We start from the raw sequence: 20,787 nt of genomic DNA, 5'->3' as shown, positions 1-20,787 counted from the left end.
ATGCTGAAAAAAATTCTTTTACAATTACTTCTTTTTTTGGCTCCAAAATGGGCTACTTTGCCTGGACTATAAGTCACTGATTGAATTTTGTATTTCACTTGATGATAAGAACGACAGACGATGGTATTATACCGCTGAAAAAATCCAATGTTCTCTTCCGTCGTTTTGTACCATAAACAAATCAAATTGATTCTGGTGAAACTTTGCCGACTCATCGGTTACTTCTGATGTTTCCTCAAACAGAGGCAGGTTTTCAGACTCCATCGGTCCGTGCAGTGAACTCTCAGTCCGGCTCTGGCTCGGTCCCACGGCGCCTCTCTCCCCAGCAGCGTCTGTGTAATGGGACACTGCTAAACGATGCTGAGAGCAGCCGGGTGCAGTCATGGCCGGTTACACCCGACTCGCTCCTCGCTCCTCGCCGTCCACCACGCACTGGCCCCGTTGTTAGCTTGTCCTCTCCAGGCAATTTATGACACTATCAGTCTCATCGGCTGCTGGCGACTGGACGACCTGGTGTTGGAGCTAATTAGTTAAACTGATAACATGAACCTAATAACTTCAGTATGCTCCGCACTATTGTGTTCCCTATTCCTGATGTATAATACATAGCCGAGGAGGCCGGGCCACAGAGGAGCAGCTTCCTTAGAGTCTCTCCTTCTCATGCAATCATCCACATGTGATATCATGTAAATGCACTGAAGACAGAGTAAGTATGATGATGACTCTTGGCTTGTTTGTGTCACTTGATCTGCTGACGCTAACAACTCCGACGAGCAGGACTGTTTGGATGTGTTCATCTTTTATTTGCTTAATCAGCTCGACAAAATGTAAACAAGGCTTCTTCATTTGGGTTCTTATTTGCAAACCTGGGGAGTGGCTCTGCTCATCAGGGCCTTGTGTGAGTGTGTGTGTCTGTGTGTGTGTGTGTGTTTACCTGTGCATGCAGTATGTGTGTGTGTGTGTGTAAATCTATGCTGTATCCTTACCATAGAGTACATGCGTCTCTTTGCTGCTTCGTTCCCTCTCATCATCATGAAAGGTCAGTAGAAATATTGAAATAGTTTCATTTGTATGATTCAGCAAACTTTAAATTTGTTATAAAAACTGTAAGTAAAGTGAGTTTTCAATTGTAGTTTCCTTTGGTCAAAGGATTTTTGTGTCAAATTTTAAGAAATCCTTAATTCTGACTTATGCTCTTCGGATTTTTGTTATTAAAATTAAGATGTAGTGATATTTATAGGTTTTTCGTATGTTGTTAAAAACATTAAGGATCAATTCTGGCTTTGCTCTCAGTATTCTTTAACAAAACTAAAAAGCTCTTATTGAAAATACAGACTGATGTATAAGGAAGTTTTTGGGCGAATTCCAGTTCTGGTATTAGACAGTTAAAAACTATTTTGAGGGACATATAAACATTGGCAATGACTCCCAAGATTTAATTTTCAAGCCTTTATGACAAACAACTTTTCTGTAAATCTGTAAAATAAATATGTTTATATTGGTTTGGCAAATATAAACACCATTATATCTGATGCTATCACCCTACACTGCTGTATTGGTCCGGCTGTAAGTGAAAGTATTGTGCCTCTAAGTGAAAGTATTGTGCCTCTAAGTGAAAGTATTGTGCCTCTCAGTGAAAGTATTGTGCCTCTAAGTGAAAGTATTGTGCCTCTCAGTGAAAGTATTGTGCCTCTAAGTGAAAGTATTGTGCCTCTAAGTGAAAGTATTGTGCCTCTAAGTGAAAGTATTGTGCCTCTCAGTGAAAGTATTGTGCCTCTAAGTGAAAGTATTGTGCCTCTCAGTGAAAGTATTGTGCCTCTCAGTGAAAGTATTGTGCCTCTCAGTGAAAGTATTGTGCCTTTTGACTCCCACGTGTCCAGGCTCAGTGAGGCTGATCACCTTCACTTGTAGAGCAGCAGTCTTCCCGTGCCAAGGTTAAGCCGAAACTGGAACCCACAGCAGCGTCACAGATAAGTCTGCCTCGGTGTCCGCTGTTTGCCAAATGGATATTTCCTCCGAGCGGCCAAACCTCTGCTCAGACATGAGTCAGACAAAAGAGTCGGGACTGTAATTCATCCATTTATCCAGATACCAATGTAAGTGAAGTATAATTTCCAACTTTTTGTTATTTGTTTCTCTTTGATAATCCCAGTGGTGCATCTGTGCACATGCTAAAGAAGCTGCTCAGTTCTACATACATCATACTGGTGATCATTATTGTGTGCACTTGTACACAGACTGTGGTTAATGCCACATCCCTATACAGCTAACCTAAAGTGACAGCCAGCCAGTGCCTGAGGATGCACGAGGTTAGGTAACACACACACACACACACACACAGACACACACACGCACACTAAGGGGTTATTTCCCTGCAGCCTGTGCTCCTGTTGGAGGTGTCCAGTGTGTGTCCTTAGGTTTCTCCCTCCTGTCTCATGTGTCACAGCTAGTTCATGTCGTCACATTGAGAGGCGGTGATGTTTTATTGAAGACGTCTGCAGGTTCCTGGGCCGCTGTACATCAGGCAAACACAATGAGCGACACGCGGATGCATGTATAGGAGTCTAATTGCTCCGCCCGGGCAGCGACAGATCAAATCTCTGCACAGTAATGTCCGTGTTCGTCAGGTTTATCGGGATCTGGAGACGTTTTCTTCACAATGACTCCGTCCAAGTGATTTAAATCATCATAATGATCATCACCAGTGGAGATAAAAGAAAAGCCGGGGAGCAGATCTGATGGGAAACCCGGTCGCGATCCTCCCTGAGCATAAACAAAGTGACCAGTGATAATAAAAAGAGGAATGTCCCTCTGTAGCTGCTCAGGGCCTCTAACCAGCTTTCCTTTGTGTATGAATTGGCGTCTATATGGGGAAAGGCTCATGCTGCAGCAGTGCCTAATTCCTGCTAATCCCACCGTATGCCCTACCACTTAGCAGTGGGTTCCAATGGCAGCTCTGGTGCAGGGGAATTGCTCGTGAGATTAGCCGGCATTAGCTCCTCCTCTGCGGGTCACTCTCTCGGCCGGGCCGGGCTAACCCTGCCGCTGCCTCCACGCCAACCTTTCGCACAGAAAATGGATTAATCGTTTTTTCAAAAATGTCCCACTCTTGTTTTTAGAGAACAATGTAAGTTTGATTTGATTCATTTTGCTTTGATTGAGGTTTTAAATACAGAACTGTGATGACAATCTATCTACAAGGATTCATCAATGCTGTGTTTGTGTGTTTACTTGAAACAGGAACCATCTATTGGCTCTAACCTCCTTTTGCACATTTCTATGCAAATATATTAATCCTCTCCTTTTTATTCCTGCAGCTGATAATGTGTATTTCTGTATTTCTTTTCTCTTTGGATGTACAGCAGCCTGAAAATTGAGACTCTGCTTTGATTGGCTGTGCAAGTAGGAGACACACACCCCTCTCTGAGGTTAGAGACAGAAACACACATCAATGGGGATTAATACCGATTTTAATAACTCTCAATTTTGCAGTTGACAGTTCTCAGATAGCAATTTTTAGAATTGTATGTAAATGTGATTGAGAATCCGCATTTAGTATCAGTGTTGAAAATAATTTTCTAGTTTTAAATGTCAAACCCTCAACTATGAAATGATGGAAAACCCATCATGATCGACTGCTGTGATCATTACAATAGCCTCAATATAAATGTGTTTTCTATAAATATCATAAATAAGCTGCTTAATTATCCCAAGAAATAAACCTTTTTTCCACCATGATTCAATTCAAGTAAGAAAAACACTTAAATATTTAATGTATATTTTCTGTATCCAGTGTCGAGGTACATTTGATGTTAAATGAAGTTCATTAATCCATCATCAGAGGCACTAATTAATTGATTAATGATTTGAAACTACGTACAAGAGTTAATTGTTTGTAAAGTATCAAATCTGTCAGAACTCTATCACACTTATTGAGCTCAAAGCTGAAATATAATTGACTCTGTCACCGCTGAACGAGATACAGCAAATAAAACTGCAGGTCTCTCAAGAGCAGATGGATAAAAGCAGATGTTTATGTTTATCTCCTGCATTTCTACGCTGACAGAAGCAAAATGGTTTAAGGATTTTAACCACTGACCCTGATTCAACCTTTAATCCAGCTGGTATTTTAATTTGTTCCATATTTTAACACCTCACAGCTGCTGATGTTGTTTTAGCCACAAACTTTGAGCCCCAACTATTCAACTACCACTGAATTATTCTTTGGTTTAGTGTTGATAAGCTTTTACTTAATTTCCAAGACAGTCTAGTGTGTCAGTACTCATTTGTTTACCCTATAACAAGCATGATTTAAGTTCAAATGCACAAAAATGTTTAAAATTAAGGTACCAGTTCAAATAAGAGAGTTGTTGGTTTGAATCCTGTTTTTTTCTGGGGCCTTTCTGTTTTATTCCTGTACAACGTTCTCTCCCCGGCCGACCTCTCGCTCTTTGTGCGTTTCCCTCTGCAGGAGATCTCTCCTGAAGATGTTTCCACAATCAGGGAAATCCATCGTCTTCGACAACTTCCCAGATCCCACTGACACCTGGGAAATCATCGAGACCATCGGGAAGGGGACGTACGGAAAAGTCTACAAGGTTCTCAACAAAAAAGATGGAAGCAAAGCAGCCGTGAAGATACTAGATCCCATCCATGTAAGTTTTATATCTGGATATCCAGTATGAATATATGTTTATGTACTGTATTGCATAGTTCCAGCTTTATGAATTAAAAAATATACCAATAGAAGCCCTACTCGTCCCTTACAAATAAAATCAATCAACCCTAAATGAATAATTGACGAAAATCTCATGTTTTATTGTTGCAACCTGTGATAAAGAACATAGTTCCAAGAGACTCAAATAATAATCCTCTATTATAATGAACCATATCAACTGCAGGATACATTCATTGTCCTGTACATTAAACGCAGCAACACTTCCATGTAGTTTAGTCCTGTTCTAAATACAGTGTGGCTGCAGCAAACTGAGAAAGAGGGACAGATAATTGCAGTAATTAAGACGAGTCTGGATTTGCTCTCATCGCCCACACTGACAAAGAGGGGGGGGTTCTTACTGACCTACTAGCAACAAGAAAACTCTTAATTTATAACACTTATTTGCATTTTGGTAAGAAAACAAATCGGGTAAAATGTTCAATATCGTGTTCAGCTAAGCACAAGGATTCCAAACGTGGAAACAGCTTCCCTGGATTTGCATCTAGCATCTATATTTCCAATCCTTCCTATGAATGAAATGCGATTTCATTTAAAAACCAAGTGTTTGTCTTGTCATTTGAATGGATCTGTGTTTCTTGTTTTGCAGGACATTGATGAGGAGATAGAAGCAGAGTACAACATCCTCAAAGCTTTGTCCGACCACACCAATGTCGTCAAGTTTTTCGGGATGTACTACATGAAGGATAAGAAATGTGGAGACCAGTTGTGGCTCGTGCTGGAGGTGAGAACACTTGTTATAATTCAATAAACACATTTGCTCTGTGTGCTTGTTGAAGCCAATGATGGAAAATAAAGATGGACGACAGAACAGCCGCCCCAAAAGTGACGTTAATCAATATCCAAGATATTATGGCTTCACATTTTTACCGTGGAAGGAAGTGGAGACATGTCGTCCATCTTTATTTAACCTACATCTGTCATTGGTTACAACCCTTTGTACAAAGACTGGGAACTTAAATAGTCTCTTTACCGCGGTGGTGATGTCGTGCAGACACAATCGCAGATTAAAGGTCAGATTGATCTTCACACCTCGTGTCTCGCCAGGTTTATGCAGCGGTGAACAAATCTGGCTCGGGATTATGTTTCACTTTAAGCTGCAATGAGCAGTCTAGGAGTTTATTCACAGGCCATCTGAGGGATTTGGTCACAGCCCAGTTAGCATCTTGGACGTAAATAATCTGAAAGCAAGAGAATATTGTTTAAACCTGGAGGTGCACATGGATTTTTATAACCACTCCATTTGCTATGCTTAAGGTGGAGCTCTGCGTTTGACTGCTGTCTCGAACCTGCTCCCGGAGCCGTGGTGACAGGTGTGGTCGTGTGATACGTAATGTAGAAGTTCAAGGGGACCTTGGTGCAGCTGCGGCTTTCTGTACATCTGAGGGGGAAAAAAGGAAAAGGCCACACGCCTCGAGGTGCCGAGTTCTTCATCTGTAATATTTAATTTCTGCTGTAGCGCTTTTTGAAATGTCAAGTCCCAGAGAAGCATGTAGTGGAGGTCAGTGGAGGTGTTGGTGGGATCCAACCCGATGGAGGCTGGCTGGTAATGTGTGTTCCTGCTCTGATACAGAGAAGCTCAAACCTGGAGCAACTGATAAACATGAAGATATTTGATAAAAATGTGTCCACAAAGTCTTTTGAGTAGTGTAAAAAAACAAAAATGAAATGTGGTGGGGGTTTTTCATGGACTTACGGATGGAACTATTAGTTTCTCAGTTTGTCCACCACTTGAGTCCCGATTGGAATATGATAACATATATTGTTTGGATATTCATGAGGTGTTGTAGACACATGGTCCCCAGAGGATAGATCTCATTGATCTTTCTGATGCTACAACTTCTCCTCAAGGACTTAAGTTAGTCTGGATGTTTTATGGTTCAAAGCAAAATACGATGCTAATGTTAGCATGTAAAAACTCTGCAGCAAAACAGCAACTGTAAGCAGCAAGTTATCATGTAGCTCTCTGCTGTGTCTGTGGAATATGAATTTGCACCGTTGCTTTGGATATTGTGAACATTTCTATTTTCTGCTCGTCCTTTAATCCCACTTCACCATTTAAATATATCCTGTTCTCCAACCTGCAGTGCACTGAGTACGTTTTTGTCTTCGGGTCTCAACAGCACTTCTCTCCACTCGTTCCCTTTTCCACTCTCGGTGCAGCAGAGCTAGAACACAGTGTCCATATTTCTGTAATCCAAGCTCACTGGACTTTGCATCAGCTGCAGCAGTGTTATGTTAACCCACGAGATAGTTTTCAGCTCCGCAGCTTGTGTTTCCTTCACTTTTCATCGCTGCCCTTCCTCCTGACCTTTGCAGAGGACCCTGCAGCGACTTCGCTCGGATATCGAGTGCCGTCTTAGATGCTGAGCAATTAATCTGCTCGCAAGAAAACAGAAACCTTTATGTGGTTCTGATCTCATTTTGCGCCACAGTGACAGACTTTTTTTAGTCATTTTAGCTCTTTTTCGACGTCAGGACTCAAATTCTCAAATTCAAATCTGGACTTTGTGGAGTTTACTCAGCTACTTTGTTCACTCCCTCTTTCCTCCTCTCACAATTTCCCATGCAAAAATATGCAGCCTGCAGTCCAAATCCTGTGGCTAATCCCGAGGCTGGAATCGCCGCCCGACAGTTTAGCGAGTGGCTTTGTGGGGCTGGAGTGTGTGTTTGTGGGGCTGGAGTGTGTGTTTGTGGGGCTGGAGTGTGTGTTTGTGGGGCTGGAGTGTGTGTTTGTGGGGCTGGAGTGTGTGTTTGTGGGGCTGGAGTGTGTGTTTGTGGGGCTGGAGTGTGTGCTTGTGGGGCTGGAGTGTGTGTTTGTGCGGCTCGAAGGTAGATGCACGCTTTAGCAGTGGAGAGACTGGAAAGCTGGAGGACGTGCAAGGAGGCCGTTCACCATGGTTACCGCAATTTTCCATCCCCTAGTTCTGCTGAGAGGAGCCTTTTCCTCTGCCCTCAGTGACTGCAGGAACACAACTCACACAAATTGCATCCTCCACTTTGTTCGCCGCTCATTGGACTCCGCCTGCTTTTGGCTTTGCCTCTGTAGTTCTGCTCCTTCATGATAGCGGATGCTGCCTGAATGAAGCCTTAATATCTCCGCCCAGAGCTTAAATATACTTCAAAGGGAGCGATGATGGGGGGGACTTTTATCCTCTAATTGGAGATGAAAACATTATTTAGATGCAGGTTTCAATTGTGAGCTCCCGTGTTCCAGCCACAGACCCTTGTACTCCTCTCATTTGACATTATGCAAAGATAGAAAGTCAGTATGTCTCAATGCGAAATTCAAATTGCCTTATTTTGTGCTCATATTGCATTTTTACTTTGAATTTAGATTGTTTACTGGTTTTAACTCGCATAGCTTCTACTTCTTATGCAAACATGTGGCACAACAAATACAACTCATAACCCTGAAGTTCTTTGCCTCTGAGAGCAAGTATGGAAGAAACCAAAGTGTGCAAGGCTGCTAAAGAATAATCAATTTGCAAATTTGTACACAGAGATTGACAGATTTCTTTGCATAAATATTTCCATCCAAACCAAGCTTCTTCACTTTCTATCCCTTTGCTTTGTCTTCTCTCTTTGATGGACACAAAAAAGTCAAAAATAAAAAAAACCCGTCCTCGTCTGACCTCTGCAGTCATTAATCCACAATGAGGTTTAAAATGCTATTCCTTGTTCGGACTTTTCAATAAACACACCGACGGAAAGCAGACACCTCGGCTATTATGCTCCTGTAAACGATAAGGCCACAGTCACCATGAGCACTTCTCTCTGGAGACGGGCCAGTATGTCTCACAAACAGTCACACTCACACACACACAGACACACACACACACACACACACACACACACGTTCACTGTTGTGGATGCAACTAATCTGGCAGTAAATAAAAAACTACTTTGCAAGGAAAGATGTACAAAGTCAGCACCTGTGTATTTTAAAGGCCGTCATTGTCGTGTGTGTGTGTGTGTGTGTGTGTGTGTGTTTTGTTTCATCTTTGCATTTGTTTCATCCACTTCTTCTCCTCGTCTTTGATCAACTACTTTCATTTACATGTCTAAACAAGCGCCTGACCTCATTTGTATTGGAGAACATGCCGCTCAGTGTTCCATGTATTCAGCTGGTTCCGTGAAAATGAATAATTCACAATATCCACATGCAAGACGCACTTGTGGATCTTCACATAAATGTTACACTTAAAAGTTATTTCTAGTTATTTTAACTGCTAGATATAAACTATTTTAGTTCTTCTTCCTGTAAAAAGTTCAGAAAATCTGGTTTAATCCATAAAACCTAACCAGGTCTGAAGGTTCATGCATCATCTCCATCCTGCAGAGGTTTGAGTCTTTATCTGAAATAATGAATGTCCATGTCTCTCATCTGTGTCTGGACGTGTGCTCTGCGGCGAAGGTGAGAGCAGCAACGTTTAGCTCAGTTAAATCTAGGCCACGGCACCTCTCATTAATATGGATCTGTCCGTCTGCCCCGTGTAATTTAATGATGACAGGTGATACGGCAGCAGAGACGTGAACTGACGTCAGGCTCGGCTCGCTGTCTGAGGAAACCTCGGTGGGATTCTCTGTCTAACTGCAGTTTGACTGCACGTCTGGTCGCAGAGAGGAGGAGTGATTCAACTCCCCGTGTGGCGGCTGAGATACACGCCATCCATCCTGCAGCAGCGCTCCGGGCTCCTGATGGAGAGGTGGATTGATCGGCAGATAGAAAACAGACACGCGGCTCATGGTGCTGGTGTTTCAAGGTCACAACACTCGCTTCACTCTGAGCATTTAGAGAAGGATGAAGTGAGGAGGCCGTCCAGGCACCGATCCAGGGGCCAAGTGGTCATAGGTCCCCTGGGACAAGGTGTAAAGTGACTTGTTTGTTGTTGGAAACCAAAGAGACGTCAAATGACCAAAGAAATCAAAAACTACGACAGTGAGGATTCGTCCCTTTCTCCAGATCTGATGTCAAATGTATTTGGATCCTTCTTGGCCCAGGTCCCATCCTTCCACCTTAGTCCCGAACATCCACTAACCTCAGTGTCTGGTTCTATCTTTAAGGTCTTAACTGGATCCTTCAGGAAGTTGCTTCTTCCAGCTTCCTGCGTTTAGCTCAGTGTCACAGAAAAAGGGAATACTAGCGTGGTGACAGAATGGCCCCCTGTTTGGTGATTTGAGCTCAAGAGCAAGAATATTCTGTCTGTTTTTATGATGCCAACGTCGCACAACTCACAGCACGTTGAGTCTCGGCTGGATTCCTCGAGGATCCGTCCGTCCTGCACCGAGACAACACTCATCTTCCATCCAGGGCCATTGTGTCGTGTGATTTTTCAAAACCATACAAGCACAGAGTGAGTAAACATCCTGCCTCGGCTAACCACCCTGAGAAGATAAATATCGCGTTATGGCTCCTCGTGCTGCGCTCTGTCATTTTAAACGGGTTGAAAAGTGTAAAACAGTCGTATGAAGTTATTTATTTATGATTCTTTTCTGATATGTGCTGCACATTTTTCCTTAGTAAACTCGCCGCAGGGGAGCGATTCTCATCCTCCACCGCGTGTCTATTGCCTAATTAAGCTTTCATTATACAAGTGTGGGGAATTAGTGTAATTATAGCACATCAGGAGTAATGATGGAAATATTCCTGCCTCGAACAAAATGTTTTTTGATCGCTAAAGATGTTGACATGGAAAAAGATGGATGCATTCGTGTTTACAAACAGCTCAGATGCAGAATCTACGATTCCTGTTCCCTTCCAGCCTTTATTTGGCTGTGACTGGCATCTGAATGGTTTTTCACCCCCTATAGCTGTGGCATCTCCCGAAGAAAGGCCCAAATTACTGGTTATTTGTGTTGCCGTGGTAACCTACTGGGTAATTTTGTGCAATTTTCCAGGAAGGACTGCTATTGATGTCGTTGATGCTGGAGTCCATGTCTAAATACAGTGTGCTGCCAGAAAACACACAGAATGAAATGTTTCTTGCTGTGTGAAGTGGAAATGCAGATTTTTACCTGAAGGTGTTGTGTCTCTGATTTGAAACGTTTGGCTTTAAAACTTGCGTGTAATTTATGGTGCAGACCTGAAAACATAAGAGGATGCAGTTGCTTTGAAGATAGTTTGTGCACCTTAAATATTTACCCTGTCATCACAGATTAAAACCTCCTCACAAACTGTACATTCTCTCCACGGGCACCGTTTCCACCCCCCACTAAGCTGCCGGAGGAAGATAAGCCGCTGAAGATCGACAGAATTACTCTGAGCGTCTCTTTCCTCACTGTGAAATCTCACCATCAATACATCTCCATCCTGTGGAGCTCTGCGGATCTGAGATGTCCCAGATTTCAGCAGATTGTATAAGCTGAGCTATAAGTGCTGAGTCATGCTGAGGTTTTTCGCTCATTGTCCTGCTCTCTTTGTTGTTTTTTTTTTTGCAGCTTTGCAATGGCGGCTCGGTGACGGATCTGGCCAAAGGCATGCTGAGGAGAGGGGACCGGATGGACGAAGCCATTATTGCCTACATCGTGCACGAGGCCCTCATGGTAAATCCCCAGCTGCTTGAATTAATCGCCTCAACAGAGGGAGTGGAAACAGGATCATTTCTGCAGGCAGGTGTTAAGTGTTCCCTCCCTCTGGTCCACAGGGTCTCCAGCACCTGCACGTCAACAAGACCATCCACCGAGACGTCAAGGGAAACAACATCCTGCTGACCACGCACGCAGGCGTCAAACTTGTGGATTTTGGTATGTAACGTGACTCATTCAGAGACAGATGTATAAAGATTTCGCCCCAATTGTGAAGCCAAAGCGTCTAGATTGCCCCCTGGTGGCTGGCTGCAGTATCAGCTGTAAACTCCTCCATGGAACTTGACATCTGTGTTGTTAAAGGCCAAATACGTTCAATGTTAATTAATATTCGCAGCGGTGGAGGCTAATAAAGGGGCGTTGCCGATCGTGACAACATCAATGATTCTCCAGTTCCGGGTTCTGCGTCAAACTCCATCTCACTTTTTGACTTCTTTGAAACTTTTCCACCCACCTCTCGTCTCTTCCCCATTAGCTCGGCCCAACTGGTCGAGGCAGATGGCCGAGGGAGAGAGGGAGAGAGGGAGTGATTTCTCTCCACAGACGCCCGAGTGCTCGTCCGTTGTGGGAACTGTTGGGTTTCTCTCTCTGATTTTACTATGTCTGTTGTGATTTCGCGCTACACAATTTTAATTGAATTGAATCAACAGCTCTTTGTCCAGCAGCAGGTCTTTTCTTTGCCGTAGCTCAGTCACTTTTACAGTTTAAGAGACAAAACAGCAACAGCATCACGACAGGAATCGTTTTGCCAAAGACCAACATGAACCCCCCCGTGGCTTTTGTCGTAGCATCCTCATCCAATCAGTGAAAACCATGTTTGGCTCTATTTAACAGAAGAGGGTCAAACACATTACCTTCAGCCGCTTGCCAAATAAATTGTGCCACTAATTAGTTTCCTTGAGGTCGGGCTACATTTACACAAACCAACAAGGTTATTCTTTTCCATTACACCCCATCTTTTCCATTATGTAGCAAACAGCTTATTGGATATTGTTGCTATTCACTCTGCGTTTGTCCTGATTTGCTTTTGGCTTTTCTTAACCAAATGAAGCTGTCGCAGCGGCACACCATAGTTCCTGGATCGAAGGCAAATTGGTTGTGACTATTTCCAGGGGATGACTCACCCCAGTTTTTCCTCTGGGGCTGAAAAAAAAAAAAGCAGCTGCCTGTTTTCATTACCAATAAAATCCCCACTCAACACGTGCGTAGGTTTGCATTAATTCTGCTAATTGTGGGCTTCTCTTAAAAGCCTTTTACCAACCATGAAGCAGAAAAGTGCACAGCTTTTACAGAGGGAGGAGGAGGAGGAGGAACTAATGGAATCACTTAACATGTGAATGTGAAGTAGCTAATATGGAGAAGGGCCAACCTTTACCTCCAGAGGAGCCTTGTCCTCCTATATTCCACCAGTTATAGAAGAGGTAAAGTGTCGTAGAGCAAAGTTAGAAAACAAATTACATAAACAAAATGCAAAATGGAGATTCTGGCTTCAGTTGTAGGGAGCTGTCATCGCTCCACTCTGTATCTATATGAGAATAACTGAGCAAACTGAGCAGATAAGATGTCGACTCCAGTATTATCGCACGAAAATGACTCTAACATTGAGTTTTTCTTGTCAGCAAGTCTTTATCGTTACTGTCTGTCCACATTTGTACCAGGATGTCATCAAAAAAAAGCAAAGATAGCAGCAATGTAGATATAAATACATGACTAGTACAAGCAATGAAAAATGCGTAAGAGCTTTACAGAATGACGAAGAAGGTCCAGCGCGTCACGCTGACATCAAGGGTTTATCATGCAGAGGGGGGGGGGGGGGGGGGGCGCAGTGACTCATCACCGGCAGAGAAACATAGAAACAGCAAAGAGATGGACCCAAAAGAGAGCAGTGGAAGAATGGGTGGAGGGGTGGGGGTGGGGGGGAGGCTGTTCCCTCACGGGTCCCTCATGAATATTCCAATTGACAGCGTTATCTCTGTGATGATTATGAAGTGTGGCCCACCAGGCTCCACTCGGGGTTAATGCAGCGGAACCAGAGGGACGGAGAGGGCTTTAATAAGCGGCTCTTTATGTTCCTTCATCCCGACATATTGATAAACCTCAAATATGTGAATCATATGTACATTTATTATCCCAGACGTGTGTTTTATATCAGATCAATGTGGGTTTCGTGTTTCTTTGTCGTGCACGTGGCTGCGTCCAAGTAAGACCCCAAGTAAGGGGTTTGTTCTCGCTAATGCCGGTTGATGTGTTACTGTGAAGCCTCTTTGTGTGTGTGTGTGTGTGTGTGTGTGTGTGTGTGTGTGTGTGTGTGTGTGGGTGTGCACATCCCCTCCTGCACATGATGCTAATCCCTTTAGATGTTTGGTCACACAACGGTTTTCCTCTGCATTGCTCATCCTGCTCTCCAGCCCCGACTGTAACCGTCAGAGAAGCATCACGTTATTTACTGTACCGACAAAAACACAAAACAGGAACACAATGAGCTGGTGAGAGAAACAGTTGCTTACGATCTACTGAGACACAATTTAACAAATTGCACAAACTGTACAACCATAACGTGCCAGACAAAGAGCCTCTGCAGCGGCTCGCTGTGCACCAGCCGATCACCTTTTGTCCGGAGGCTCTGCTTCTGCCGTGGTCGGCTGCCTCTACAGAACCCCCCCCAGGTCACATGACCGTGTGGCGTAACACTGATTTGTCTGGACTGGACGGAAGTCACGATTGTGGGTCAGCATATTCCTTGTCAGGGTTTAACTAACACACACACACACTGGAGGACACACTCAATTCCTCTGCAGTCCCATTTATGCTGAATTTATTTAGCTCTGACTCGACTGTCATAACATGACTTCTGTCCCTCTGGTTCTTTATGCAGATAATTCTAATACAAAACAATAAATCACAGGATATCTTGGTCGGAGAGAGAGAGAGAAATGTGGTCTCCAGCCTGTTTATAGTCAAACTGTATTCAAATCTTGTTCTTGAAATGTCTGCATGGTTAAAATCACCTGTGAGTCACACAAGAATTTGTAATTCAAAGCAATCTATCATTTGGATGTCTGTGTTGTGTTTTCTCTCCTGGTCACTATGGCGACAGCTCCATCAGTGCTCATAGGAGACCGTAGAACCCACTGTTTCCCTTTTCACAGATCATCACTTCCACCAGCCAGGCGGATCTTTGAAGAATAACTCGAAATATGTCAATGAATCTATTGAGATTCCAGAGAGAGACTAAAATGTCTCCTCCGTCCCTGCAGGTGTCTCGGCCCAGCTGACCAACGCCCGTCTGAGGAGGAACACCTCGGTTGGAACTCCCTTCTGGATGGCTCCCGAGGTAAAGTCAAGACCGGCCTATAAACTGTTCCCTTTCCACTACAGATCCCTGTGGGGCCACAGTTAATAATCATCTAAGAGATAACACTGTCAAATGCAATTTTGGAGAAAAAAAATGCAATGGGCAGCCTCCGTCATTCATCTGCCATCTAATCACGGCTCGCTGCACTTCCACCCTCTGAAGTCCCATCTCGGTTATTATGGGAGGTTAATGTGACTTTTCACGTGTTGTATAAAGGTGCAGAATGAAGCGAGCTGAGGTTCGAGGGTTATTTCTTTTGATTGTAATTTGGCGAGACTGTTGAAAGTTCAGTCCAGTTCCTGTGAAGGTGTAAAAAAACATTTCACCTCTATTACACCACATCTAAATCCTCTCGATCCAGATATTTATTTGTCTCCGCTACCAAATTGCACACTCATACATATCAGTATATCTACACGTATACAACTGAACCTTTAGTGACACAGACAAATGTGAAGGAGGTTCAACAACAGCTTCTGTAGAAACACATCCACATCATTTCTACTTCATTAAACTCATACCACAACACCTCAGAATAAACCTCAACACGTGGGGACATCCCATAACCGCCCGTCTGCACCTCAGCACTGATCATGATGAACCAGGAGTAAAACCTGAGGAGCCTTGCACTCCTCTTAGGGTTGCAAAATTCCGGGAATATTCAAAGTTGGAAACTTTCCATGGGAATTAACGGGAATTAACGGGAATATATGGGAATTAACGGGAATATACGGGAATTAACGGGAATAAACAGGAATTAACGGGAATAAACTGGAAATGTTGTGGGTAATTTATACTAACTGTATTTACCTTGTCATATACAGACATAAATATAAACATTTTGTTGTGTCATAGGCTGATTTGAGCCCTGAGGAAACTTTGGGCACTTGACTATATGCTTCTGCATCGTTGTGTCATTCTTAACATAGGTCTTTGCACAGTATTTACAAATGTACACAGCCTTTCCTTCTACATTGGATGAGGTGAAATGTCTCCACACATGAGAGAGTGCACGTGGCATTGTTCTGTAGAATAAGATGAGAAAAAAGTTTGTAAAAAAACACTAATGCAATGCCAGAGATATAAATAGTTAGCCAAACAATTGGAATCGTCTGTACAAATATTCTACAATTGATGGATAAATGAATGGAAATAGTCTAGATGAACAGATGAACAATCCTCAATCAGCATGCTAATATATTTCCCCAGTAATATCATGGAAACTTACCTGACTAGTCCTTCACTCTACAGCAGGCCTCAGTAGCCCTGCTGTAGAGTGAAGCATGCTGGGAGTTATCTGTGCATGTGATGGAAGAATGCACAGTGGAGGCTTGAAACTCAACGTTCCATACATCTTTAAAATAGAGTTTTGAATGATGTTTTTATTGCTCAGCGTTTAATTTGCGTAGTGTTTTTTTTTTCAAAATTCCCGAGCTAAACTTCCCATGGAAACTTTCCGGAAACTTTCCGGAAATTTACCGGAAACTTTCCGCCCCTTTGCAACCCTATCCCCTCTACACAACCTCACTTTGGAACCAATGCATCTTTGCTCGTTTCAAATGACGATCACAATCAGAATCAACATTTTTACATGAGGTTTGCATGCTGTGCAAACTGAGTATCAGAACAAACACTGCATGACACGACCTGGATACCAGTATTTTAATCTCATTTGTATAAGATGCTCCTGGGCCGAGCTGTAAGACAGGACGTAGCTTGTTGTGGACAGAGTTCGGTTGCAGGACTTTTTAACGTCAGGGTTGTAAAACCAGGATCTGCAGTATTAGTTAATTAGTTGGATCAAGAAAAGACGTTTTTTCTGACTTTTCAAAGAGATTCTTCAGGACCAGACTTTCTTTGGATTATTAGTTTACTTTCAAAAGGAGATTTGGATATGTAACTTTCAGGTGTGAGGTAAGTTTGCGTCATATATAAGAGCTGTGTATAATGTTTAAACAATGATGATTTGGGCTATAACACTGTCTATACTTGTGTATCTGGTTTAAACAATCACATTTTAAGTCGTCTTGAGGACTGATTTAATTGTTGTGCAGAGATATGACAGAACACAGAAGGACTTTTTGTTTGTCCATGAAATATGTCTGTGTGTATTTCAGGATGTCTTTCTAATTTGATAACGATTTCTCTACATGTCTACACGTTGTACATAACTACATGGCTATTGGGAATTGGTTATACAATTCATATTGATTGAGTCATTTGACAATAACAGTGATTGTGTGTCGCCGTGTGTGTGTGTGTCTGTGTGTGTGTGTGTGTGTGTGTGTGTGTGTGTGTGTGTGTGTGTGTGTGTGTGTGTGTGGTTACGTGTGCACATGCCACCCACTCAGAGATAATTCATGCTGTCGATTGGTACCATTTTGCCCTGAGGACACGGATGATTGATGTGTTTAAGTGTGTGTGTGTGTGTGTGTGTGTGTGTGTGTGTGTGTGCGTGTGTGTGTGAGAGAGTGTGTGTGCACAAAATAACATAATCAATATTAATACATAACAATACACAAATATTGACGCTTTTGCCCCAAACTTCCCAACTTTAGCTCTTGTATCGAACAAATCCTGAACAATTCACTTTGTAATCACAGCTTTGATCTCATGTTCTTAGCTTCCGTTGGCTTTGGGTGAAATGAAATAGACGTTGTGTTAATTCTGTTTGCTCCTAGACAAATGTTAATCCAAGATTTGATGTGATTACTTGTGAAGCCCTTGTGGGCAAACGGGTTGATAGATGTTGTAACACCGAAGATGAGGATGTCTTTGTAATCTTCTGTTGTACGTATGGTGCTCCAGGTGATAGCCTGTGAGCAGCAGCTGGACTCCACCTACGATGCTCGTTGTGATGTTTGGTCGCTGGGCATCACCGCCATCGAGCTGGGAGACGGAGACCCGCCCCTCTCGGAACTCCATCCAATGAGAGCTCTTTTCAAGATACCCAGGTGAGCCTCCATCGCAGCTGTACGTCAATCAATCATCAATCAATTTCTTGTTAAAATACAAAGCTTTAGTGACTTAAAGCTTTCTTCATCAGCAGAGGGGATGTGTGTTCATTACATCCCTCATGTAGAGAGCAATGTAAAAACAGGATAATGCATCGAGCTCCAGAAAAAACATCTCCTGCCCCCAAACCCAGAGATTTGCTTTTCTATATAAACAGAGACAAAGTACAGTCTATTCATTTCAAATAGCTTTTTTCTGCTCATGGAGGCTAATCCCTAAACTACTCCCCTCCTGGCTCTGTTCCCATCCGTCCTGTGTGTGTGTGTGTGTGTGTGTGTGTCGTCTGAGCGTTCTGTGAAGGTGAAACGGTAAATTGTTTATCTTTTCCTGATTCCAGTACGAGAGCCGCACAAGCACTTATACCGACGCTGTCATCTTAACGGCACGGCACTTTGTCCATCACGGCCTCACATGCATCACAAACACAAACACACACCGACAGCTGTGTCATGGCTGTCGTGTGTGTTTGTTCTCGGGGTCGTGCTCCACGGGAGGCGTCACGCCGCCTTCCCAGAATCTATGTGACTGCTGCAGCCGGAGCTGGAGGCCGTCTCTGCTCACGCTCCGGGTTCAGTCGACAGGCGGTCGAGGAAAAAGCATCAGCAGAGAAACGCTGAGAGCATCGAGCGGCCCACAGCTTGTCCGATTTAATTTAGGGTTAGAATAAATAAATAGAAAAAAATCATTAAGGAGAAAAAACACCTCATATTTATGTGTTTTTTATAGGGCTGGGCAAGTTAACTCGTTTCAATCGAGTTAACTCAAGTGATGAGTTAACTCGATTAATTATTTTATCTCGCATTAACTCAGGTTTGATTATTTATTGTTTTATTGTGAAAGTCAGGCTTTTATTTTGTGAAAGTCTGTTGCTGACTGCTGCAGAACAGGAAAAAAGAAAATAATTGACGGATAAACAATCGAGTTAACTCATCACTTGAGTTAACTCGATTAACTGCCCAGCCCTAGTTTTTTACTATTTCAACATCCAGATACAGTCGTTTTAAACCTGAAACAGGATCATATAGAGAAATTCAACCCAGTGTAATATCCTGTTGTTCCTGCAGCACATATGCTCCTCATGGTTCATCGTTTACCACAGTCCTGTTCCTGCCATGGACCCATGAGGATTCTCATATTGAAAAACCGAAACCGTTGTTTTGACCCAGGTCTCTACTTTGTGTTTATTATGTTCTCATGAGATTAAAAACATTCTTGACACGGTGATTTACAATAATCCAACACAGCTCTCTGATCTAGTGCCATAAAAAAATGATCTTTTATTAGCTGGATTAGTGAGTATTAGCATTTTTTGAATAGATGTTTCTGGTGTAATGTCAATCTGAAGCGTAGTGAGGCCGATATGTTGAAACAAGTCAGAGAATCACAATCTCCAGCAGGTTAAAGATTAAAACTGCTCTGATCCTTTATTATGTGCAACAGAGAAGATTTGAAATGGATGACTCATGATTAGACAAAGTGAGTCACAACATTTAAAGAAATATAAGGTTAACTCTCTCAGGTTTGGTGACTCTTTGCCTCAACGCTCTCCTGTTTGTCTTCCAGAATAGAAAAGCGGTGAAACAGCAAACATCTGATCATCCGTCTTTATTTGTTTTGTGATAAAAAGGAGATTTATGGTCTTTTCATTAGAACTATTTACTGCTTTCAGAGCCGACCTGGTTCATTAGCAGGGAGAATTGACTTTCCCGGCCAGAAACCCTAAAAACAAATTAGCTCCGTTGTTCTCAGGCTGTGAGGCCTCGTTACCGGTGACCCCCCCCCCGAACAACACGTCTGTTTGAATCGATGGTGTTTTTACAAACCTTTAAAGTTTTAAGATCTGGTCAAAACTGCTCCTGATCCATTGGTATTGACTTTTCAGCCGTATCGACACCACCCGGCTGCAAACAAAACTAAAATTTCTGTTTGTTATTGCTGCTGGAGAAACATCAGTGGACGTGTGTTTTGGAGACGAATTGTTGCCGTGTTCAGATTTAGATAGATAGATAGATAGATAGATAGATAGATAGATAGATAGATAGATAGATAGATAGATAGATAGATAGATAGATAGATAGATAGATAGATAGATAGATAGATAGATAGATAGATAGATAGATAGATAGATAGATAGATAGATAGATAGATAGATAGATAGATAGATAGATAGATAGATAGATAGATAGATAGATAGATAGATAGATAGATAGATAGATAGATAGATAGATAGATAGATAGATAGATAGATAGATAGATAGATAGATAGATAGATAGATAGATAGATAGATAGATAGATAGATAGATAGATAGATAGATAGATAGATAGATAGATAGATAGATAGATAGATAGATAGATAGATAGATAGATAGATAGATAGATAGATAGATAGATAGATAGATAGATAGATAGATAGATAGATAGATAGATAGATAGATAGATAGATAGATAGATAGATAGATAGATAGATAGATAGATAGATAGATAGATAGATAGATAGATAGATAGATAGATAGATAGATAGATAGATAGATAGAGTACTTTATTCATCCCCGAAGGGAAATTAAGTTGTCATAGCAGCCGGTATATTTGAATACAATAAAATACAATACAATACAATACAATAAAATTAAAAATATTGAGGTAGAAAGAATAAAAAACAGAAGCACAAGATAAAATACAATAAAATAGGTAGATAAGGTGCAGTGGCAAGATGATGATATGATGGTAATGGTATTGTTAGACAGTATATAAGAATAGTACAGTATATATAGTATAAAATATAACATAATATATATCTATATATGATAGTAATTAAATATAAAAGCAGTATATGGTAATAATGGCAGCAACAGTATATATAATAATAATAGTAATAATAGTAATTATAACATGTACACATGTATAAATATGTGTATATAGACTTATGTAAACAAGAATATACAGAGAGTATGATATGATATATAGTAGAAGTATGAATATGAATATAAGTATTTGACTATACAATAGGTAATATAATATACTAAGAGTGTAAGAATATGTAGACAGAGTGTGCAAAAGACAATATTATTGTATAAAATGATATATAATATCAAT

At 41.9% G+C, this 20,787-nt stretch overlaps 1 protein-coding gene across 1 annotated transcript; it reads left to right on the top strand.

Annotated features, from left to right (window-relative positions):
• Positions 1 to 4,487: 4,487 nt before the first annotated feature.
• LOC133027016 (myosin-IIIa-like) lies at positions 4,488 to 17,636 on the top strand. Its single transcript, XM_061094020.1, has 6 exons — positions 4,488 to 4,655; positions 5,325 to 5,459; positions 11,177 to 11,281; positions 11,383 to 11,482; positions 14,581 to 14,657; positions 17,487 to 17,636. The coding sequence occupies exons 1-6, from the start codon at positions 4,488 to 4,490 to the stop codon at positions 17,634 to 17,636; spliced, it is 735 nt and encodes a 244-aa protein (XP_060950003.1).
• Positions 17,637 to 20,787: the final 3,151 nt, after the last annotated feature.

The sequence above is a fragment of the Limanda limanda genome, chromosome 20 (assembly GCF_963576545.1).
Source record: "Limanda limanda chromosome 20, fLimLim1.1, whole genome shotgun sequence".
Classification (NCBI taxonomy): domain Eukaryota; kingdom Metazoa; phylum Chordata; class Actinopteri; order Pleuronectiformes; family Pleuronectidae; genus Limanda; species Limanda limanda.
The sequence above is the reverse complement of the archived record's forward strand: the minus strand, read 5'-3'. Positions and strand labels throughout refer to the sequence as shown.

Bases quoted from the DNA above. Each gene is read 5' to 3' on its own strand.
- LOC133027016 (XM_061094020.1), top strand. From the start codon at position 4,488: ATGTTTCCACAATCAGGGAAATCCATCGTCTTCGACAACTTCCCAGAT. The intron at 4,656-5,324 runs GTAAGTTTTATA...CTTGTTTTGCAG, and splicing joins AGATACTAGATCCCATCCAT to GACATTGATGAGGAGATAGA. The intron at 5,460-11,176 runs GTGAGAACACTT...TTTTTTTTGCAG, and splicing joins AGTTGTGGCTCGTGCTGGAG to CTTTGCAATGGCGGCTCGGT.